The sequence below is a fragment of the Podarcis cretensis genome, assembly GCF_951804945.1.
Source record: "Podarcis cretensis genome assembly, chromosome: 17".
Lineage (NCBI taxonomy): Eukaryota > Metazoa > Chordata > Lepidosauria > Squamata > Lacertidae > Podarcis > Podarcis cretensis.
This window is the reverse complement of record NC_137187.1, coordinates 12405393-12425493: the sequence shown is the minus strand read 5'-3', so window position 1 is coordinate 12425493 and position 20101 is coordinate 12405393. Positions and strand designations below refer to the sequence as shown.

Here is a 20101-nt window from a genome sequence, read left to right as displayed (position 1 = left end):
ACCAAGGTACCACTGTATATGTAACTGCATTTCTGTAATAATTTAAGTTGTCTGCTATTGCTCCAGGTGTTTTTGGTTTTTGGTTTTGGTTTTGGCACACAGCTTAGAGATATTTTAACATATTAAGTGTTGATGAAATAGTAATTTTATTTGTACCATGCCCATCTGACTGGGCTAAATTATAATGATACCTCCCAAATAGGTCTAGGGTTTGAGCCAAATTTCAAAATTCAACAGAGATTTATATCTAAAAGATACATGCTTCCGCACCTCAGCTGAACACCTTAATATGCCCCCTACATCTCCGGTTAACATGAGCCGGAGCAGCACGAGGGTTTGCTTAGCTGAGGTGTGGCTCCCCTTTGCATCAGCAGTTAGCTGGGCTGGGAGGCTGAAGAGCCTCAGGAAAGCTCCACTGTGCCTCCGGCTCACGAGGAGACCCTCTCCAGAGTGCATAGAGGATGTTCTCTTCAGGCTCCAGGAAGGGTCTCCTCATGAACTGGAGGCACAGCCAGGCTTTGCTGAGGCTGGTCAGGTCTCTCTCCGCACTTCCAGGGACCAGCTGAGAGGTGTCAGAACACTGCTCCAGCTCAGTCCAGCTGAACAAAAAGCCCTGCTCAGAGTCAAGTGGTGGGACCCTGAAGACAGGTCAGTGGATAAGTGGGGTAGGCAAAATGGTTGGGTGCTGAACAAACAACAGGCTTGAGTGAGAGAGAGGAAGAAGCAGAAGCAGAGAGCACTGCAGATATAGGACAGACAGCTGAGGAGGAGGTTGGAGCTGAGGGGGCTGAGGCTGGAACAGATTCCCTGGAGCCTACAGATCCTACTGTATTCAGCTCCCCTCCTTGTCTCCAAGAGCAGGGAGAGTTTTGCATGTAGCAGAGCAGAGAGCGCAGGGGGTGGGGCTCCCCAAAGGAGTTTAAGACTGCCAGGAAAACAGCTGCACGGTGGAGAAGACTTCAGGGGAAGTGGTAGGCACAGATCGTCAGCCCTGGGAACTTCTTTGCTGGGGCCAGTCTTGCCCATAGGTTTCTCTGTTTGTATTCTGTTTCCCTGAATAAAGGATCAACTTTACTGCTCATCTCTGAGTTCCTTTACTGACCTGCACTAGCCCTGACACCAGGTGCAAGGAGGCCCTTTACAGAGGAGGAGCTAGGTGCTCCGGTACCCAGAGCAGCGTGTGCAGGGCTAGCAGCGGGGGCGAGCTTCCCGGGGGTGCACGTGGCGATTTTATCCTCCCTGGGATGACACCCAGGGCGGACCACCCCCACCGCACCCCCTTTCTCTGCCAGTGGCCCTTTATCATAGAACTGTTCTGAAATCCTTTGTGATGGCCTGGGATTCGGACTCAGAGGCTGAACCTAAGGAATCCCAGCCTGCACAGGAGTCCCTGCCTCCAGGACCAGCTGAGCCGGGGCTGGGGCTTGAACCTGAAGGGCCCTCACCTGTGCCGGATCATCAGGAGCAGACACCAGCTGAATCTGCTCTGGCTCCAGAGGTGATCGAGGACCCATTGCCTGCAGGGGCTCCACTATCAGCCCCGTCAGGGGAATGTGAGGTTGCCTCTGGGTCTAGTAACCCTCCAGCCTCTCCTGAGCTGCAGAGGCTCAGGGCAGAGAGACGGAGGGAACTAAGTTATCGCAGGAGGAGTGGTCGCCTCCAGGCCAGGAGAGGCGAGTCACCTGTGGACCGGGACTGCCCTATGCCTCGGGGCATATAAAAGCCAGTCAACCCCAGTCCCAGGTTGCGGGAGCAACATTGTTGGTAACCTGTTCCTGCCGGCACCCTGTCCTGCTCTTCTGCCAGAGTTCCTGACCACACCTGACTCCTTGCCTTGGACCCCGTTTCAGCCTTGACGGACAGCCTCCATACAACACCCTCAACCTCGGACTGGACTTGGACCACGCCGCACGGTAACCCCCCGGGACCAGCACATCCTTACTGTGGCATAGTGGTGTCACCTTGTGCAGAGGACAGGGATAAATCAGGATTATTGATGTGGTATCCTCCAGAGGTTTTGGCCTCCGACTCCCACCATTCCAGCCAGCTTGACTGGTGGTAGAACATGATGAGAATTGTAATCCAAAACATTGGAAGGGCACCACATTAGCCTTAAAATCAGGCCTTAAAACCCTAGGTAAACACTTGGGACAGGTATGGGGGAACCTTTGGCCCTCCAGATGTTGATGAAGTGCAGTTGTGATAATCCCTGGCCATTGGCCACGCTGGCAGGGCCTGATGATCATTGTAGTTCAGCAATATCTGGAGGGTCAAATGTTCTCTACACCTGACTTAGGAGATGGAGGTATAGAAGCAGCCTAGCTAGGCAGTTAGGGTTGGAGCAGGAATGTTGTTATTGTTGGCACTCATCTGTCTGAAGAGACAATGGAGTGTGCCTCCAGGGGTGAAGTCAAACTGCAGCACCAAAGTGACCTCTCTGGGGTGCAAGTCTGGGTAGTGTGTATGGTCCTGGGCTGCCCAGGCGACAAGACCTCCCCCTTGACCTCACTGATGTGGTCCAAAGGAAAGCAGACCAATACATTTGGTACCGGCTCAGTTGCAGAAGTTGCCAGAAGGAGACATTCAAGGCACCAACCAACCATCTCAGGGACTCCATTCTGGATTGGGGTAGGGTTTACTTCTTAGCCTGTTCTTCTCCTAAAGATGTCCCACAAGGCAGCAGAGGTTAAGGACGAGAGTTTTCCTCCTCCTAGATGGGCTTCCTTCCCAGGTTGCCAAGCCCCACAAGAAACAAACCCTATAGAAGAGGGACAGAGAGATAAATTTTTTAGCACACAGACGTGCAAAGGATGAGTTGAATCAATGGTTCCTTTATGTGGAGCAGCAAATGTGAATAAGAGAATGGGGGTTCTGCAGGCTCTCCCCATTTTGGAACCTACCTCTGCTTTATCTTGAGAAAAGAGGAGGCTTTTTTCTCTTTAGGAGTGTTCCGCAGGGGAGTTCATTCTCCTTAGACACCCAAAAATAAAGAGCAAGTGTGTATTGTGTCCTTTCAATATGTTGCACTGCCAGCCCAACTGATTTTGATATGCAACTGATTGCATATCAAACAGCCCAACTGATTTTGATATTTGGCAATTTCAGTGTTGTGAGTCAAGGTGAGTTTGGTGTTACATTACTAGTCACCAGACAACCAGGAAGCCCTTAATTGGCAGCACAAATCCAAAGCTATTTTAGGAGATCAGTATGGGATTAGGAGCACATTTTAAATCAAATGTGTGCATTGGTTCTTGCTCATTATGTCTGCTTATGCTAAGTCTATTATGAATCACATTTTTGCTTACTGCACACTTTGAAAATAGCCCATTTATTACATGTAATTCTTAACCTAAATGGGAAACATTAGTTTCTTCACACTCTAGAGAAAAGTTGGAGAAGTAAAATTACATATCACCAGTTGATCTGTCATTTTCATCTATATTATCACAATCTAATTAACCATCATTTCTGTTTTGCTGATGCTGTGTTCATCTCTACTACAGATAATCTTAACGACATTTTTGCCTTGTCTAAACCATTAATTATGGTATGATGGTCAGGTTACCCAATTCCAGAATTAGGTGTAGGTTTGGTGCAAGAAGTAACTTGTTAAAAATATTCTTTTTGTTTCCTTTTTTATTTCGTGATTAAGAGAGAGGTGGGGAAGGAGGAAAGCATGAAATCAAGAGGTGATCAGAAAAAGTGGGTGAGTTAACGTATGTATTTTTAGAAATGTATTGCTCGTGTAAAACAATAAACTTCAAAAGAGAGAGAATGACCCAAAAATAGGAGTTTTAGGCCCAGTCCTAAATATATTTATTATTCTGGGCACTTCCCACTAAGTTTAGTGACATCAACTTCCACCCAAACATATGTAGGGGTTAGGCTGTGTCCAATTTGCAAAACACTTTGCATTTCGTCTGAACCGGACACTATATATGGTCGAGTATCTGGATGCACCTTCTTCATCTGTTGCTATGGTTACTGTTCAGTTTGTTCAGCCTAAGGATATGCTCAGAATGTCCGGAGTTGTAAGGGCATTTGCCTAGCTGATTAAAGTAACCAGAGGTAGCATGTCCTGCTGGGTGGGCAAGACAATAAACATATCTTTATAGGAAAGCAAGGTGTCAAAAGTTTGGAAGAAAAGCATGGCAAGACTATTACAGAAGGAACTCTTTTTTGACCCCACCATTTTTAATGACTACTGGCCTATACATTCCATCTGTATCAGATGCTTGAAACCCCAACTTCAGGTGCTCCTGGAAGACACTAATTTTTTGGATCTATTTCTATTCTGGCTCTCAGCCTGGTGTTGAGACTGAAATTGGAATTGGACAGGGGGGCTTGCATCCTCATGCTGGATCTCTGATGGCCACACCAACATTTCAAAGGGACTCATGGGGAGGGGGGAAAATTAGGATCCAGCCCACCAGGCAAATCCAGTTCCCCACGCCTGGCTTCCATCTTGTCCCCAAACTATTTAAAATATGCATGAAACTTCTGGATAAGTTGTCTAGAGAGCCGCCCAGAGTGGCTAGGGAAACTCAGCCAGATGGGCGGGGTATAAATAATAAGTTGTTGTTGTTGTTGTTGTTGTTGTTGTTGTTGTTGTTGTTAGTGTAGTGTCATAGAATCCAGGGAAAAGGGCAAAGCCCACCCCAAATAAAGCCTCCAAGGAGGTCTTTGTCGAGCCCACTCCATCTACTGCCCATCTCTTGGGTTTCCTATTCCTTTGGTCCTCCCACTCACAGCCTTTTCTTAGTAACTGCAGCGATGCATCTTCTGTTGCCTCTCTACTTCCTTCCTGAACCACATAGGAAGCAAAGACACAGCTTATACCTCATTTCTCCTGTTCATCTCCCAACCACCACCACCAGGACCAATAGCACAACTGCCTTTGTGATCTCCCCAGGGAAAACACATACATACACTGGGGGAGGGGGAAAACCTGACCTCTCCCCACAAATGTCAGGAAGAGAACAAAGGGCAGGAGTGAGCCTAATGGGCACGTGGTGGGGAGGGATGTAGTGATGCTTGCAGGTGCCACAATAGAGGCTCTGATGGGGCTATATGGATGCAGACCCAGAGAATGAATCAGAAGAGGGACCACATTTGTAGAACACATGTAATCTGTTACCCAGCTAGGGCTGCAGACACACCATACATGTAAAGCACATTCCCGCCCCCTCCAAGAATCCAGAGAACTGTAGTTCATTGAGGGTGCTGGGGACTTTAGCTCTGTGAGAGGTAAGCTACAGTTCTCAGGATTCGCAAAGCTACAATTTGCAGCACCCTTAACTACAATGCCCAAGATGTGCTTTAAATGTGTTCTGAATATTTGTTGCGTGCACAGCCTAGCAATGTTTGTGCAGAAGCACCTTCTGATTGTACATGTCCCCTCTGTAAGTTGGGCATCGATCTGAAGAACCAGCGAGTTGGCCCAGGATATGGGTGCTCCTGAATTATGAATTATGGTGCTGGAGAATTGAATTATGGTGAATTGAATTATGGTGCTGGAGGAGACTCTTGAGAGTCCCGTGGATTCTTAAGGAAATCAGCCCTGAGTTCTCACTGGAAGGACAGATCCTGAAGCTGAGACTCCAATACTTTGGCCACCTCATGAGAAGAGAAGACTCCCTGGAAAAGACCCTGATGTTGGGAAAGATGGAGGGCACAAGGAGAAGGGGACGACAGAGGACGAGATGGTTGGACAGTGTTCTCGAAGCTACCAGCATGAGTTTGACCAAACTGCGGGAGGCAGTGGAAGACAGGAGTGCCTGGCGTGCTCTGGTCCATGGGGTCACGAAGAGTCAGACACAACTAAAAGACTAAACAACAACAAACAACAACATGGGTGCTCCTGAGGAATAATGACATGTGATCTGAAAGTGGGGTGATGGTGGTTAATTGCCTTCTCTCAGAGGCAGCTGTTCCACCCCTCAGAGAAGTGGGTCTGGTTTGGTTTAGCTCATTCCATGTGTGTTCCATCTCAGTGAGAAAAGACTTCCCTCAATAACCACAGACTTTCTGTGACATAATGATACTTGCTGCTAATAAGATGTTGGGCATTGCGTGAAACACAAATGACTGTGTGTGGGTTCGGCTTTGATCACTGCCCACTTGGAAGAGACTTTAAATTCCATGCAAGAGACGGGTACATCCCAAAAAGTCTTCAGTAGCCGGGGAAAGAGCTTCAACAAAGCAGCAGGAGGACTAAGCCATTATTTCTTCTGAATTTGCCATACAACCACGTGGTAAGAATTCCTTGTAATGCCAAGGTTGAAATTTGCAATGTGAATAATGAAAGACGGTGAAGGGAAAAACTCATTTCTGATTCTTTCATGCAGGTACCAATTTGAAATATGAAGATTGTAATTCTACTCCTTTCTCTTCTGGGGCTGGCAATCTCTTTACCAGTAAGTAGCTTGTAATCTACTCAAGCTTGGCTCTTTTGGTAAGATGCATACATACCTAGCAAGCTACAGCAAGGTACACTTAATGTACAGCATAGCTCTGGGCTTCTAGCCGATAATGGTCCAACATGCTTCTCCGTAAATTCAAGCCCGCAGGGGCAGTGAAACTCACCATCCCACATGCAACTTGGCTTCCTCTGTGCTGCAATGCTTTCCCAAACAGGAGGCAACTTCATGCTCCAAATGTTGACGCTTAGGTGTGAAAATGTTCATTTTCAGACTTTTTTTTTTGTAATCGGCATTTGCACATACCAAATTTCAGCTGGTTGAAAGTAATATTTTTTGGGTGTGGGTGTGTATCCTTATCTCTCCCCCCCTCCATTTCCTAGGGAGAGACTTACAAATGTCTCAATTTCACACTGTGCTAGTAATCAGGGGACTGCAACGGGCTTTGCCTGTGCTACATGCTAGCTTTCTGAAAGTATTTTCAGCAGGTATAATGTTTCTGGGGCCAGGCCTGTGAATGTCTTTCTTTTCAGCCTTTTTCTGCTAACTAGTCCCACGCTACGTGTGTGCTTTCTGTGTGGCAAAATACCTTAACCACATGGGTTACAATTTATAACACACACACCCCAATTTGAAGGCGAGACATAGAAACGTCCTGATTTTTTTTGGGGGGGGTTGTAGTAATTGGGGTACACTGAACTTTACGTGTGCCCGTTTTCAGAGCTCTAGCTCACTGAGAAATACTCATTTTCATTTCTCAAGTGAGCCAAGCAGACAGTAAGGGGTATATGTGTACATTTTCAGAGAATGAGAAGGTTTAGAAAGGTTTATATGCAGAGGAGAGATTGCCGGCTTGCTTAATTCAAGACTAGGCATAACAACAACAACAGTTTAAATAACTAACAGTTTGCTGCCCTTTCATGGTGTCCCAAATCAGCCGCCTGAGGTGGAAGGTTTACTTTGTCTAAAGGCAGCTGCTTGTCTTTCATTGCTCATGTTATTTTGCAAAGCACTATGTGCATTGATTGTGCCATTTCCATGTTTCCCAAATTTCTGATAGCTGACACACATTTGGCTTTTGAAAAATAATAATAATAATATGTAAATCCTGAATTAACATTAGGGACATGCATCAGTTTCAAAGGAAATTCTAAAAGCTTACTTTTATGTATGAGAAAGAGCTACCCGCACACAGAAGTGCTCTCGACCTTGCTTTTTGAGGCATCTGTGTCCTGTGTGAGTCTTACCTGGAGTTGCATGTCTGGACTTTCCCAGAGATATTTGAAATACCGTAGTCAGCAGCAGTGTCTGGGCAAAAATTGGTGAAATGTCCAGGAAAATACAGACATCTGGCAACCGATGTCGGCAGTGTGTCGTTTTTGCTGATTTCCCATAAAAAATAGTTCAGAAACGTTACTTTTGTTTGCGGTTTTGATAAAAAAAAACTCAGCAAGCTTTCTGTCCACATTTTCACGGTTTGAAATATGGCAACCCTAGTCCTCCAAGGATAGATCATTCTGCTATGTGCCAGGTTCAATCCCTGAATGTCTCCAGTTTAAAGCAGGACTGGGTAGCAGAGATTGTGAAACCTTTACCAGAGGCCTTGGGGAGATTTTTAAATGTTTGGAAACAATACCCAAGAAAGAATAAGCAGTTCCGTGTATATTCCCTTAGAGTAACAATATTTACACATGTAAATACAACACTAAAAAGTTCATCAGCAGCTCAGTGCAGATGCACCTGGTAAACGCAGAGTAGTGAATTTTATGTGATAATTTATGCCATAAATATAATGCTGCAACTCACAAAGCTCTGCTGATACTTGATCTCTGCCCATCTCATTGCACAGAAAGATCTGTGTTCTGTTTCTGTAGATTTCTGAAACTTCATGCTATGACGCTGGGGAGATGTTGCTACCCTGATGCATTGCGGTAAACGGTGCACTGCCCAAGCATTTGGTGCCACATGACCTATCAATCATAAGCATTCAGGAACTGCTGCATTACCATTATTTCATTTTGAGTAGGTTGCAATGATCCTAGAACATGAACTAGGTAATTGTTATAGGAAAAGCGAATGAAATGCAACTCCAGTGGCTGAGGAAGGGGGGTGCGGTGGGGGCTGGCCGCCCCGGGTGTTGCCATTGAGGGGTGTGTGTGACAAAATGCAGGGTGGCACTCACCGTGGGGCCTGCAGCACGCCCAAGCCACATGTCTCTCCTGGGAGTGACGTGGTGGCTTGTGCGCCTGCAGGCTCCGTGCTGCCCCAAACGGTCTGCCCGCTGCCTCCCCTTCAGATGCAGGGCAGCTGAGAGGAAGGAGGCAGGCAGACTCTGGAGGCCCCACGGAGCACCCTGCCCTGGCTCGCTCCACCCAGCGAGCAGCTGGCCCTGTCCTGGGCGCAGGGCATGTGCACCACCCCAGGCGCCCGATCAGCTTGCTCCGCCGCTGTGCAACGCCAATCCATTTTGGTGTACTTCATCTGGAATGCATTTGCTTCCTCCTTAGGTGAACCAAATGGGCAGAATCCTTGCTACGAGCAACAGCAGAGAGGTAAGCAGTGTGCTTGTGTGCATGCTTTGTAATGTTAGGAAAGCGTCTTTTAAACTATATATTTCCTCATCGCTTTTACAAGCTGGATAATTAGCTAGACCAATGCCCATCAAGATGGCAGTGATGCTGGAGACCGGCACAGATTCTTTCCCCTATATACATATTGTGAGTTGCTGGGTTCCCTTGGCAGCTCCTCAGCCTCAGCCTCCCCCCCCCCCCCAACTATTGGTTCTGGCCAAAGCAAAAGGTGGAGGAGGGCCTGTTTCTCAAGGTTTGGCACTGTTCAGTACTAAGCCAGAGTGCACTTTGGGGTGAATTTGAGGGCGAATGCTCAGTAGAGGAAGCTGAACAGATGATCTCTGTGGGAATTAGACTGTGGTTCCTATTTGCAGAGTATGCGGAAAACAGACCTGGGTTATCTGTCCCTTTCATTCTCTTTTCCCTCATTTAGAAACGATGCAAGACACTCTCATTTAAAGTTAAAAGAATGCATAACTTTGTGTCCTTGCAGTTGTGATGTTGTCCTCCTCCCCCCCCCCCGCCAAGCTAGTACCTCTGTTCAGGAGTTTTGTGTTTCCTGCAAATACTTGGCTTCTCTGATGTACTATCAGCTCTGGTGACAAATGTTCCATAAGGGCTGGTGAAGGTGTGGGTGCTATTGTGCCATTTTTGTTCTTTTCCTCCTTTTGTACCAATCCGAACATCTCCTAAAAGTCTTCATCGAAACACTCTATTTTGTTTTACCGCTGTGGACATTTTGAATAGTTTTCAGTCAAAATAAACTGCCTCCCAAGCTTAAGTACATGTGTGTATAGGAAAACATCCACAGTACAAGGGAAAGTCAGCAAATTACTATATATCATAGTATATGAATAGTCGACATCACTTCTCCAATGATAAATAATTCAGATTTATCACTTGCAAGAAACTGTTCTGTAATTCAATCCTCAGATACTACGACTGATGCAAAGATACAAAGCCATGGGGAACAATCCACAGCAAACACAGGTACCTTAAAAGCAAAGTAATTAAGGTGCAACAAGTTGGAAAAGAAAAATTAAGTTTTAACTGCATTGTTCTTGTGAATGTGACTTCTCAAGATAATCTTTAACTGCTGCAGAATTAGGTCATAAGTTTAGTTATGTATTCCTGTGTACAAGGCTAATTTGATGGCTCAGTAGAAGCATCCAGTTCAAATGGCAGTGGAATGAGAAATGGAGTACAGGGAGCTTGGAATTCCAACAATTCCTTGTCAGACAAGGCTGTCCCACTTCAAGTTGTGCAAAGCCCACTTTAAGCTTCTCCTAACTTAGATTTGGGCTTGGACAACACCTCTAATCTTTGCAGCTGGAGACTGAGTAGAAGACCCACAATCCTCAGCTGCATATGGCAACCAAGGCTAGGTTCTGCTCAGTAAGGGAGGTTCAGAACTAATAAGGAGGGGAGTAATGGGGGAGGGTGTTTATATTCTGAGTTTTGCTAGCATTTATTGTGAACATTTCAAGGTTTCTGAGTAAATGGTAGGAATGCTTCCAAAACCAGGTGGTTTTTTGAGACAAATAGGAGAGTGTCTGCACATGTTATAATCCAGGAGAACTCATGGAGTCTATTCTTGTAAGGGACATTTGGCACCACCACTCAAATAGATTTCTGTCAGTATCCTTATCTTTGAGCCTCTTGCTCTATCTCTACTTTATGGGACTTCCTCCCAATCTTCAGCATCCCCAGTAAAGCTATTTCTGTCCCTAGAAGCTGATGTGTAGTTTTAACCCCAACCAAACTGACAGCATTGCTTTCCTTCACAGATCCACAGATACTGAATTACAAACATTCTGATACACTTCCCACCCAAATATGATAGATAGATGATAGATAGATGATAGATAGATAGATAGATAGATAGATAGATAGATGATAGGTAGTAATAGCTTGCTCTTCACCAAATGGTTCAGGGCAAGTTACAAAAATATCACAATAAAAACAGGTGCAATTTATATTAAAATCGTAAAAGACCACAAAACTAACCGATATCAAAGTTAACAAAACAGGAGCCCAGAACAGCAATGGATAGGAAGGAAAGAGGAAGGAAGACATAGACTCAACCAAAGGCAATCCATACTGGATCTTCCAACAGGTAACAGTGGCTAACTAGTACAACCTCAGTGCAATATATAATTAATTTCATCATTAGAAAGAGGAAATCTTGGAGCAGTAGCAGCACTTTGGGAGAGCTTTTCTTTATTTCAAACAGAGGCCATCTCTCTTTTAGAACTGAAGCAATAAGCAAACATAAACCTGATCCAAAATAAAATAAAATAAAATAAAATAAAATAAAATAAAATAAAATAAAATAAAATAAAATAAAATAACGTTTTTAACGTGTGATTTTACTGTATTTTTGGTTTTTATGGAAGCCGCCCAGAGTGGCTGGGAAGGCCCAGCCAGATGGGCGGGATATAAATAATAAAAAATTATTATTATTATTATTATTATTATTATTATTATAAAATAAAATAAAAACAACGTTCAAATTGCATACTTCATCCTTAATTTGTGTTCCCTCCTTGATGGTAGCAAAGGCCAAGATTGGGGCCTGGATTGCCTCCAGCAAAGCTGGTTCCAGATCAGAATCCATCAGTAAACCAGGTGCCCAATGAGGTAAGCTGGAAAGAATTCATCTCACAAGTCAGTGTTGTGTAATGCGTTTCCATGGTAGTGGGTACCGCTATTTTAGAAGTGCAGACAGAGAAATCAATGCCAGCTGCTCGACTCCAAATTGCAGGCCTTCTGGCTCATGAGGGAATGACCCAGTGGAACTGGTCTGGCTAGGTCCATTAAACAAGATGCTGTAGGTGGGCTGAAAGCAAGGAGCTTAGAAGTCCCAGGCCTTATGGTTTGAGGGCAAAAATGAGAAAAGTTTGCAGCAGGCAGATCTGATATAATGGCTCACATTCTAGAGGGAGTCTGGTGCCTGACTACCTTCGCAGATGAGGCTTCTGTTACTGTTATGGAAGGCTGCATATACATCTGCTCTGTGTGGTTCAAGACAAAGAGATCTGGGCGCTGAATTGGAAGACATTTCTCTCTTACTGCTGGTGTTATTTGTGCTACTAAATTGACTGTGCAGAGAGGAAGAGAGGTGGTTAGAAATACATTTTCTTAAACCCAAGTAAGTGGTTCCAGCTAAGTCCCTCTGTACTGCACATGAAGGGGTCAGTCTATGGACTGACAAGAATAATGATGATTCTGGGTCTGTGGCAATACTAGTTCACATTCCTGCAGCAGCAAGTTTAGGACTGGTGGGTCAATCCTATTCAGAATCAGAACTGGGACTAATGGACCTCAAGAGTCCCAAATGCTCTTGTGTGTTTCAGACTAAATACCCTTGTTTTGAAGTCATTTCCTTAGTCTCATCTATTTCCACTGGACCTACTTCTGAATAACTGTGTTTGGGATTACATACAAAGTCTTTTCACCACAACTGACTGTGGCTCAGATTTCAACTAAGAATATGGGAGATAAATTTTGCATATCTCACGCCCAATATCTTGATTCAAACTATGCTTATCCATATTAGAAGAGTTTGGATTTGATATCCCGCTTTATCACTACCTGAAGGAGTCTCAAAGCAGCTAACATTCTCCTTTCCCTTCCTCCCCCACAAGAAACACTCTGCGAGGTGAGTGGGGCTGAGAGACTTCAAAGAAGTGTGACTGGCCCAAGGTCACCCAGCAGCTGCATGTGGAGTAGTGGAGACGCGAACCCGGTTCACCAGATTACGAGACTACTGCTCTTAACCACTACACCACACTGGTGTATTTACTCTGGCTAAAATTCTATACACAATGGGGTTAACTCCTATTGAATTCTGAGTGGACTGCACTGTCCATCTGTTCCAGCATAACCAACTTTCCAGGTTATATTTATTAAATGCATGTTGATCGATGTGATTCTTTGTCACCCTTTAGCAGGTTGCTCCACTTGAATGGACGTTTGCAAATTTCCCAGTTACTTCCAATTTCCCACAAAACCCATCAGAGCTGGGAGGGCCAAACATCCAAGTAAGGAAGCTTCTTAAAGGGTTATGTGCCATCTTAAAAGCAGATCATAAATGTATTGTGCTTTTCTAACTTGTAACAGAGATTTGAGTATTGTTTTATTTTATTTCTCCATATAGTCCATGAATTACTTTATTTCAGCATATAGTCCAGATATTGTTCAACTCCAGCTCCCACCATCCCTGACCATAGGCTATGCTTACTGGGGCGGATGCAACATTTGGAGGTCCCCCTCCTATTACCTTCTTCTAGAACCTTGTTTTACCTTTTCCAGTGTTTTAAAATAAAACTGAAGGATACATTGGCCTGGTTGACACATCACAACGAGCCAACCATGGCTAAGCACATGTGTGTTGAGCTCTCAGCCACTTCATTCCATTCTCCGGTTGTGCTGAGCTAAGCCATGGTTTGGCTTAAGATGTCTTCTGAACCTGTGCTCATGATGTAGCTCTCCCAGACTCTCTCCACAAGCCATAAACCACAGGACAAACCTTAAAGCTCATAGTTAGTCTGTAGAGGGCTAAACCACAAGCCCATGTTTAGATGACATGATAAGCCAAGCTATGGTTTATTTGCAGTGCAGTGCAGCTCAGCAGCAAAACAACTGTAGAGGAGAATATCAGCAGCAGGAGTCCCCATGTTAGTACAGTCATGCTAGGCCATGGTTTCACTTAACGTGGTATGTGAAACAGGCCATCAGTTCTTCACTGCTGTGAAACATTCATTGTGAAGTCACTCAACAGTAAGTTTTAAAAATGAGATTTCAAATGGTTTGATCTTTAAGGGCTAACCTAAATATTCTAGAGCTGCTATTATTGATTTGAATGATTTCTCCTATTCCGCAGCCAAGAAAAGTTGCCAGAGCAGCAAACACTGCTCTGTTGCATCATCTGATATCCAGAATACTCCTTGAACATTAGAATACAAAGTAATATTCTGCCTAGCAAATGTATTATATACAATGACTTTCAATGTTTTTGCATAAATCACTTAAAAAAACCTCAGTCATTTTTGTGTTACAGAACTTTCCTGGCTATAATGTACTACCATTCACCCAGATGCTCCCAATGGACCTTAATTCTGTAAGTTATTTTTCTTCCTAAGCATGCCATGTTCTATATTTGGTTTCATCACTGCAAGATTATTTTTTTTAACAAAAAGAAATTGAAGAAATAATTCTGGTTTTACTCTATAGGAAGTTTTGTTACATCTGAAGGTGTTCTGATGCAAGAAGACACCATTATTGCTGCTCCTGTTAGAGAACTTCTATTTATCTAAAAGAGTCAAAATATTACGTCATAAGCATGATGTGTCCCAATTTTTCTGGTACATCTCTCTTTCAAGCCACTGTCAATGACTTCCTTTTCTTTTTTGAATGGTTAAAGTTGTTGCTCTTTGGGGTTCTAAGAAATACACAAACACGAAAATAATATCTCTTGACAGCAGGTGTTGTTGCTTACAAAGAGGGGGACGGGAGGGGCAAGGTGCCAGAGACCTTGGTGCAGTGTGAATGGGCCAGATGAGCCAATCCGGTGCTCCCACAACCGCCCTGCTGCTGTCCCAGTAAGCGGCAGTGACTCATCTGCCAGGAAACTAGTGTGCTGGCTCTGCCCACCCACTGACCTCGTGGTCAGATTCAAGCTGGAATGAAATTTTTCTGAAAACAATTTTCGGATAAATGTTGTGAATTTTTCTTTCTTTCTTTCTTGAACTGAACTGCTGGAGAATGTATTTTTAGGGGAAACAGCCCTAATCCAGAATGTAGTTTCTATCAGTTTCCTACTTGAGCAGGACCCTCCACCCAGCTGCTCCCCCCCCCCCATAACAGCTGAGAGGAGAGGGAATTTTCAGCAGGAACCTCACATAGGTTGCCTGTCTAAAACGGGACCCCATGTCTTCAAAGTCAAAGCACACTTTTTTACAGGGCTGTCCCTGGAAAATAGGGACACTTGGAAGGTCTGCACGCTGCCTGTCAAATGATGCAAACAATGACATTCTTCAAACTGACTCAACATTGTGGCTGCCCTGCTTACCCATCATGAGCTGGCCTGGGCTGAAGGCCTCTGCTATGGCAACAAAGCTCATGTCCCTGTCATCTGCTGTGTTTGGAATTAAAATATTTATGGTTCTGAGAAATTTTAATCAGATTTTACATAATTCATTTCAAATGGAGCATTTCTTCTCTTTTTGTATTTGTCCCTGATAGTTTCAAACCCTTATTTCTTTTCACATAGCTTGCTATCCTGTTGGGGGCATTGACACTTCCTCAGACGCTGCCTGTAGCGGGCGTTGGAACAACTATGCCACAACAGCTGCTGCCACCCCAATCGGTAAGTATTTTATAGCACTTTGAGGCTGCAATCTCATACCTCATTTGTTGTTTGGACCTTTAGTCGTGTCCAACTCTTTGTGACCCCATGGACCAGAGCACGCCAGGCACTCCTGTCTTCCACTGCCTCCCGTAGGTTGGTCAAACTCATGTTAGTAGCTTTGAGAACACTGCCCAACCATCTTGTCCTCTGTCGTCCCCTTCTCCTTGTACCCGCAATCTTTCCCACATCAGGGTCTTTTCCAGGGAGTCTTCTTTTCTCATGAGGTGGGCAAAGTATTGGAGCCTCAGCTTCACGATCTGTCCTTCCAGTGAGCACGCACTCAGGGCTGATTTCCTTAAGAATGGATAGGTTTGATCTTCTTGCAGTCCATGGGACTCTCAAGAGTCTCCTCCAGCACCATAATTCAAAAGCATCAATTCTTCGGCAGTCAGCCTTCTTTATGGTCCAGCTCTCACTTCCATATATCACTACTGGGAAAACCATAGCTCTGATTACCTGGCAGTAAATCCCACTGAACTCTGAGCATGCACTTGTAGGATGGCACTGTAAACATACGCAAGTCTATATAAGTCTGCTCCAAAGTGAGCAAAGGATGGTGGCTAATAGTGTCTACACTATTCACCTTTCGCGATTTGGGAATTTATGTTGGCGCAAGTGAAGAGATACTGGTGCAACACTAAAAACAACAACACTCACCCTTCTAGATAAGACAGCACAGCTAGAGATTGGAAACTGGAATGCAAATGAGAATAATGTCCCAATAACTTCTGTGATTACTTGTAGCTTTGTAAGGGGTAATCTACAGCTTCCAGGATCCTTAGGTAGGAAATGTGCTTTAAAAGTATGGTGTGTATTTTAAATTTGTCAAGGAGGTGCCAATTACGACAACTTTTCTTGCAGATGCTTCCAATTATAGTTGCGCAAATGGGGCCACAGGTAAGAAATTAGACAAAACTATTTTAATAATAATAATAATAATAATAATAATAATAATACCCTGTCCATCTGGCATCCACTCTGAATCTCTGGGGCTCTTGAAATATAGTTGTCCCTTTCTTTTTTTCTTTTTGCCTGAAAAATGAGGGGTGAACACCTGTCAGATATTTCTCAGCTACAGTTCCCATCATTGCTGACCATTGGCAATGCTTGTTGGTGCCGATGGGAGTTGTAGTCCAACAACATCTGAAGCGCCACAGGGTCCTCATCACTGCCCTGTTCTTTCATTGCACCTAGTTAACAGTCATGTGAGGGAAAGGGGTGACTTCACGTTCCCTGCCATATCCACTCTCCACGTGCTGGTGGAAGGTCTGGTGAACCTGTACTCCACATATAGGCTCCCTGTATGATTTAGCTCCCCCATGGCCTGGCAAGGGGGTATGGCAGCAAGGGTGGGGGGTTAATGGCCATGGCCTCGCTTTCCCTGCCTACCCTCCAACATTTCACTGGGGAAGATAGGGACGTCCGACGCTATTTTTCTAGAAAAAGAGGAGCCGGAACTCACCATGAACACCTCCCTTATTCTCCTAGAATCTGACATTATTGTTAATTGCCTGAGAGAATATGGCTCTAGCTTATTAGAGATGCTCATTCTCTTAGCAAGGGGAGATGTAGCTTAGTCACAGAGCATTTTCCTCCCAAGCAGAGGACTGCATGTTCATTCCCCCAGCATCTCTTGGCAGGGTTGGGAAAGATATAAAATACTGAGCTCAACAGTCTGGCTCAATGTGAGGCTGCTTCCTTCCCACGTTCTGCTCTCAAGAGAAACGCACAAGTGGAATGCACGGGGATTATTTCTCTGTCCTGGATCTGGCCTGAACCTGCACAGAATCATACACAGGCAGATACCAGATGGCATAGATGCGTGCTAAAGAGCTAGGAATTGGTGGTGTTGCATAGTGGCTATGTTTGTTGACAGAGTGAGCTGTGAACAAGGAAGTCCATTTTGTACATTGCCTCTGTCATCTAGTAATTTGCCTAATAAGACTACTAGGCTACTATTAGTACCAACACTACCCAGTTTGCATTGAATTTGAATAGACATTTGTGTGTGTGTGTGTGTGTGTGTGTGTGTCTGTTATTAGCATATTGTAAATTTCTTTTGGGATGCCTCATGGCAAACTACTCCTAAATGAAATAAACAACAACCACAAAGCCTGCTGGTGTTAGTATGTTTTGTACCTTCTTAAAGATACCATTTAAAAATATATAAAAATATTTCTGCAAATTAGCTTTTACTTACCTCACCCCTCTCCTTTTTGGGGCTCTAGGGTGCAGTGCTCAGTTCTGAAGAAATGGTAAGTAGCTCCCTCCTTAATTTCTTATATTCTTTTCTCAAAATAGTTGGTCAGCAATCACCTCCGAGCTGCTTCAAGCCCACCCTGTTAGTGTGGCCCCCTTCTGTGGCCTCAACTACATAAGAGAACAATGAAGCACCCATTCCAAAATCCTGGGTCAAGGAGGGGGAGGGTATGTCAGAATTTAGTCTTGGTTTCAGGACTCAGTATCCCTGAGTATTTTAGTTTTAGTTTTAGTTTTGAATGTGAGGAAGCCTTTAGTCAAGGTATATGAAAACTCTGGGCTGAGGGCTAAAACTGGACACCTCTCCCCTGGCCTCCCCTCCATCCCCTCCTGATGATGCTGTAGGTACAACACACCCTAGCCAGCTTCCTGGTGTGGGTTTGTGTGACTACCCACTCTGGCCACACCCTCACACTCTGGCCTCGCCCTCTTTTGGCTCTGACCACACCCACCGCTGGAATGCAAAGGGGCTTCTGCTAGTTGGATCTGTCCCAATAATAACTAATAAGGATTGATGTGTGGGTAGGCTTGCCAAAACAAAAAGGTTCATGTGCCCATCACCCATCACCGAATCCAGCTTTTCTTGGATCAGAATTTGGTATTCTCCCATCTCACCATGGGGTTTAGGGAGATGCAGACGTTCCAACTCAAGCACTGTGGATAAGGAGGCGCAGTACATTTCTCCTCCTCCTCCTCCTCCTCCTTCCTCTCTCTCTCTCTCTCTCTCTCGTCCAAAGAGGCTCTCTGTGACGTTGAAGTTAGTCGTCAAACATCCTGACAATTGTTCTATTGCTTTTCTTCTCCCTTTGTAGCCACCACAGTCGCAGATTGTTGGGTTTCTAGTCCCTGGAGGAGGATTCTTCCCTTTGGGCCAGGCCCTTCCTGAAGGTCAAGAAGATCTTCCAGCAAACCAGGCTGGTTCTAATCCGGGCAACCTACCGTTTCCAGAGGGCACAGCAGCAGCCATCCAGAAGATTTCTCCAACAGCAAGTGATGGTCTGAGCGAGGTTGCAAGCGGGTTATACCCAACCGCCTCGGGCTTCAGACAGCCAGGGCCTGTGACGAATGGTGTGTTTGCCGAACCAACTGCTGGCATGAATATGGAGCCGAGTGAACTCCGGGAACCGCCTACTTCTCTCGTAAGACTTGATAAGGACAATAATGGGAAGCAGCAGCACAATCTGTCTCGGTCACATGTGAGAGGAGACAGCTACGTGCCATTAAGCACCGTGGCGAGTAAGCCATTGAAAGAACCATAAAGGGAGACCTCTCAATTATCATGTCTTCTGTGTATTGTATATCGTATGCAGATGCTAACGTGCGTGTGGTAACTGAGTTGAAATTTGGGCTAGGGGTGGTTGGAGGATTTTTTTGTTTTTTGAAAAAATAATAATCATTATGGATTGTATCTAACATTAATCCTGCTTAGAGGAGACCCAATGACATTAATGGACATGAGTAACTTAGGCCCCTCAGCTTTAGTGGGTCTTAGTTGGATACAGCCTTACTAGTTGGAAAATTTGGAAATCCCATTCCAGAAAGGGAAATACTCTTTGAACAGCCTTATAACAATGCTTAGCAGCTTTTAATTCTGGCTCTAGATCTTAATGACGAGGGGTTGAGTTGGGTGATACATATTTTAAGAAAGATTATTGTGAGAATCTTTTTATTTAGTGAGATCCTTTTTCATAAAGATTCTCTCTTATATACAGGGAGGAATCTTCACATGCAGAGGTTCCATTTAGGGAGGGCAACCAGAATCTCCCTTTTCCCTTTTCCAGGCACTGTGCAATAATTCATTGGAAGCATAGATCCGTAGCCTGCAAGCGAGTTCCATATACTGAGCGGCTATTGTGATAAATGATTAATAGCCAAATTACACATGTGGGCAGAAGACCTGAGTTTTTAAACATAGGAACTGCCCAAATCACATGTAAAAGGGTGCCATTTAAAGTACAAAAGTAGGTGCATGATGTCCTCTGTGCTGTTTTTGTCTTCAACTAAGTCTGCAGGGGCCACATGCCAGTTCCTGCCTGCTAGGGATAAGACTTGAAACAATGCTTCATTACCACTTTCTTACATGATGCAAAGCCAAAAAAACACCAAATTATAAATTCATGGGCGATAAATGTATCCTGCCGAAGATATCAGATAATGAGAGACTGTACATCAAAGAACACATTCATTATATTTCACGATTTGACATTACATGGTGAACAGTGTGCCACAAATGTCCCTTTTCTCATTGTGCCATATTGCATCTGATAGTAATTTCTGATGGCAATGCATAATAAACAATAAGTTAATAAATATCTTTTCAGAGGCATGTGATTGGGCTTGAATTTAGTGCGCTATTCCAGCTGAAGGTTTTAATCATATTAAAGGGAATGAGAAATTTTTCCATTCACAATATGAAGCTTGTTCTGGTTATTTCTTCTTTA

The 20101-nt window shown here is 44.4% G+C and overlaps 1 protein-coding gene across 3 annotated transcripts; it reads left to right on the top strand.

Moving 5' to 3' along the window:
* Window positions 1-3649: 3649 nt before the first annotated feature.
* AMTN (amelotin) lies at window positions 3650-18937 on the top strand. Of its 3 annotated transcripts, none has more exons than XM_079959710.1 (11): window positions 3650-3716; window positions 6348-6416; window positions 8927-8971; window positions 9923-9979; window positions 11546-11629; window positions 12940-13032; window positions 14052-14111; window positions 15264-15359; window positions 16263-16298; window positions 17630-17656; window positions 18473-18937. In XM_079959710.1, exons 2-11 carry the CDS (start codon window positions 6363-6365, stop codon window positions 18917-18919), a joined length of 999 nt encoding a protein of 332 aa, XP_079815836.1. In that variant the 5' UTR covers window positions 3650-3716; window positions 6348-6362; the 3' UTR covers window positions 18920-18937. The 3 variants fall into 3 exon arrangements, with proteins under 3 accessions (XP_079815836.1, XP_079815837.1, XP_079815835.1); XM_079959711.1 differs by lacking the exon at window positions 3650-3716 and adding an exon at window positions 6158-6254 and having other exon boundaries at window positions 12943-13032; XM_079959709.1 differs by lacking the exon at window positions 3650-3716 and adding an exon at window positions 6158-6254.
* Window positions 18938-20101: the final 1164 nt, after the last annotated feature.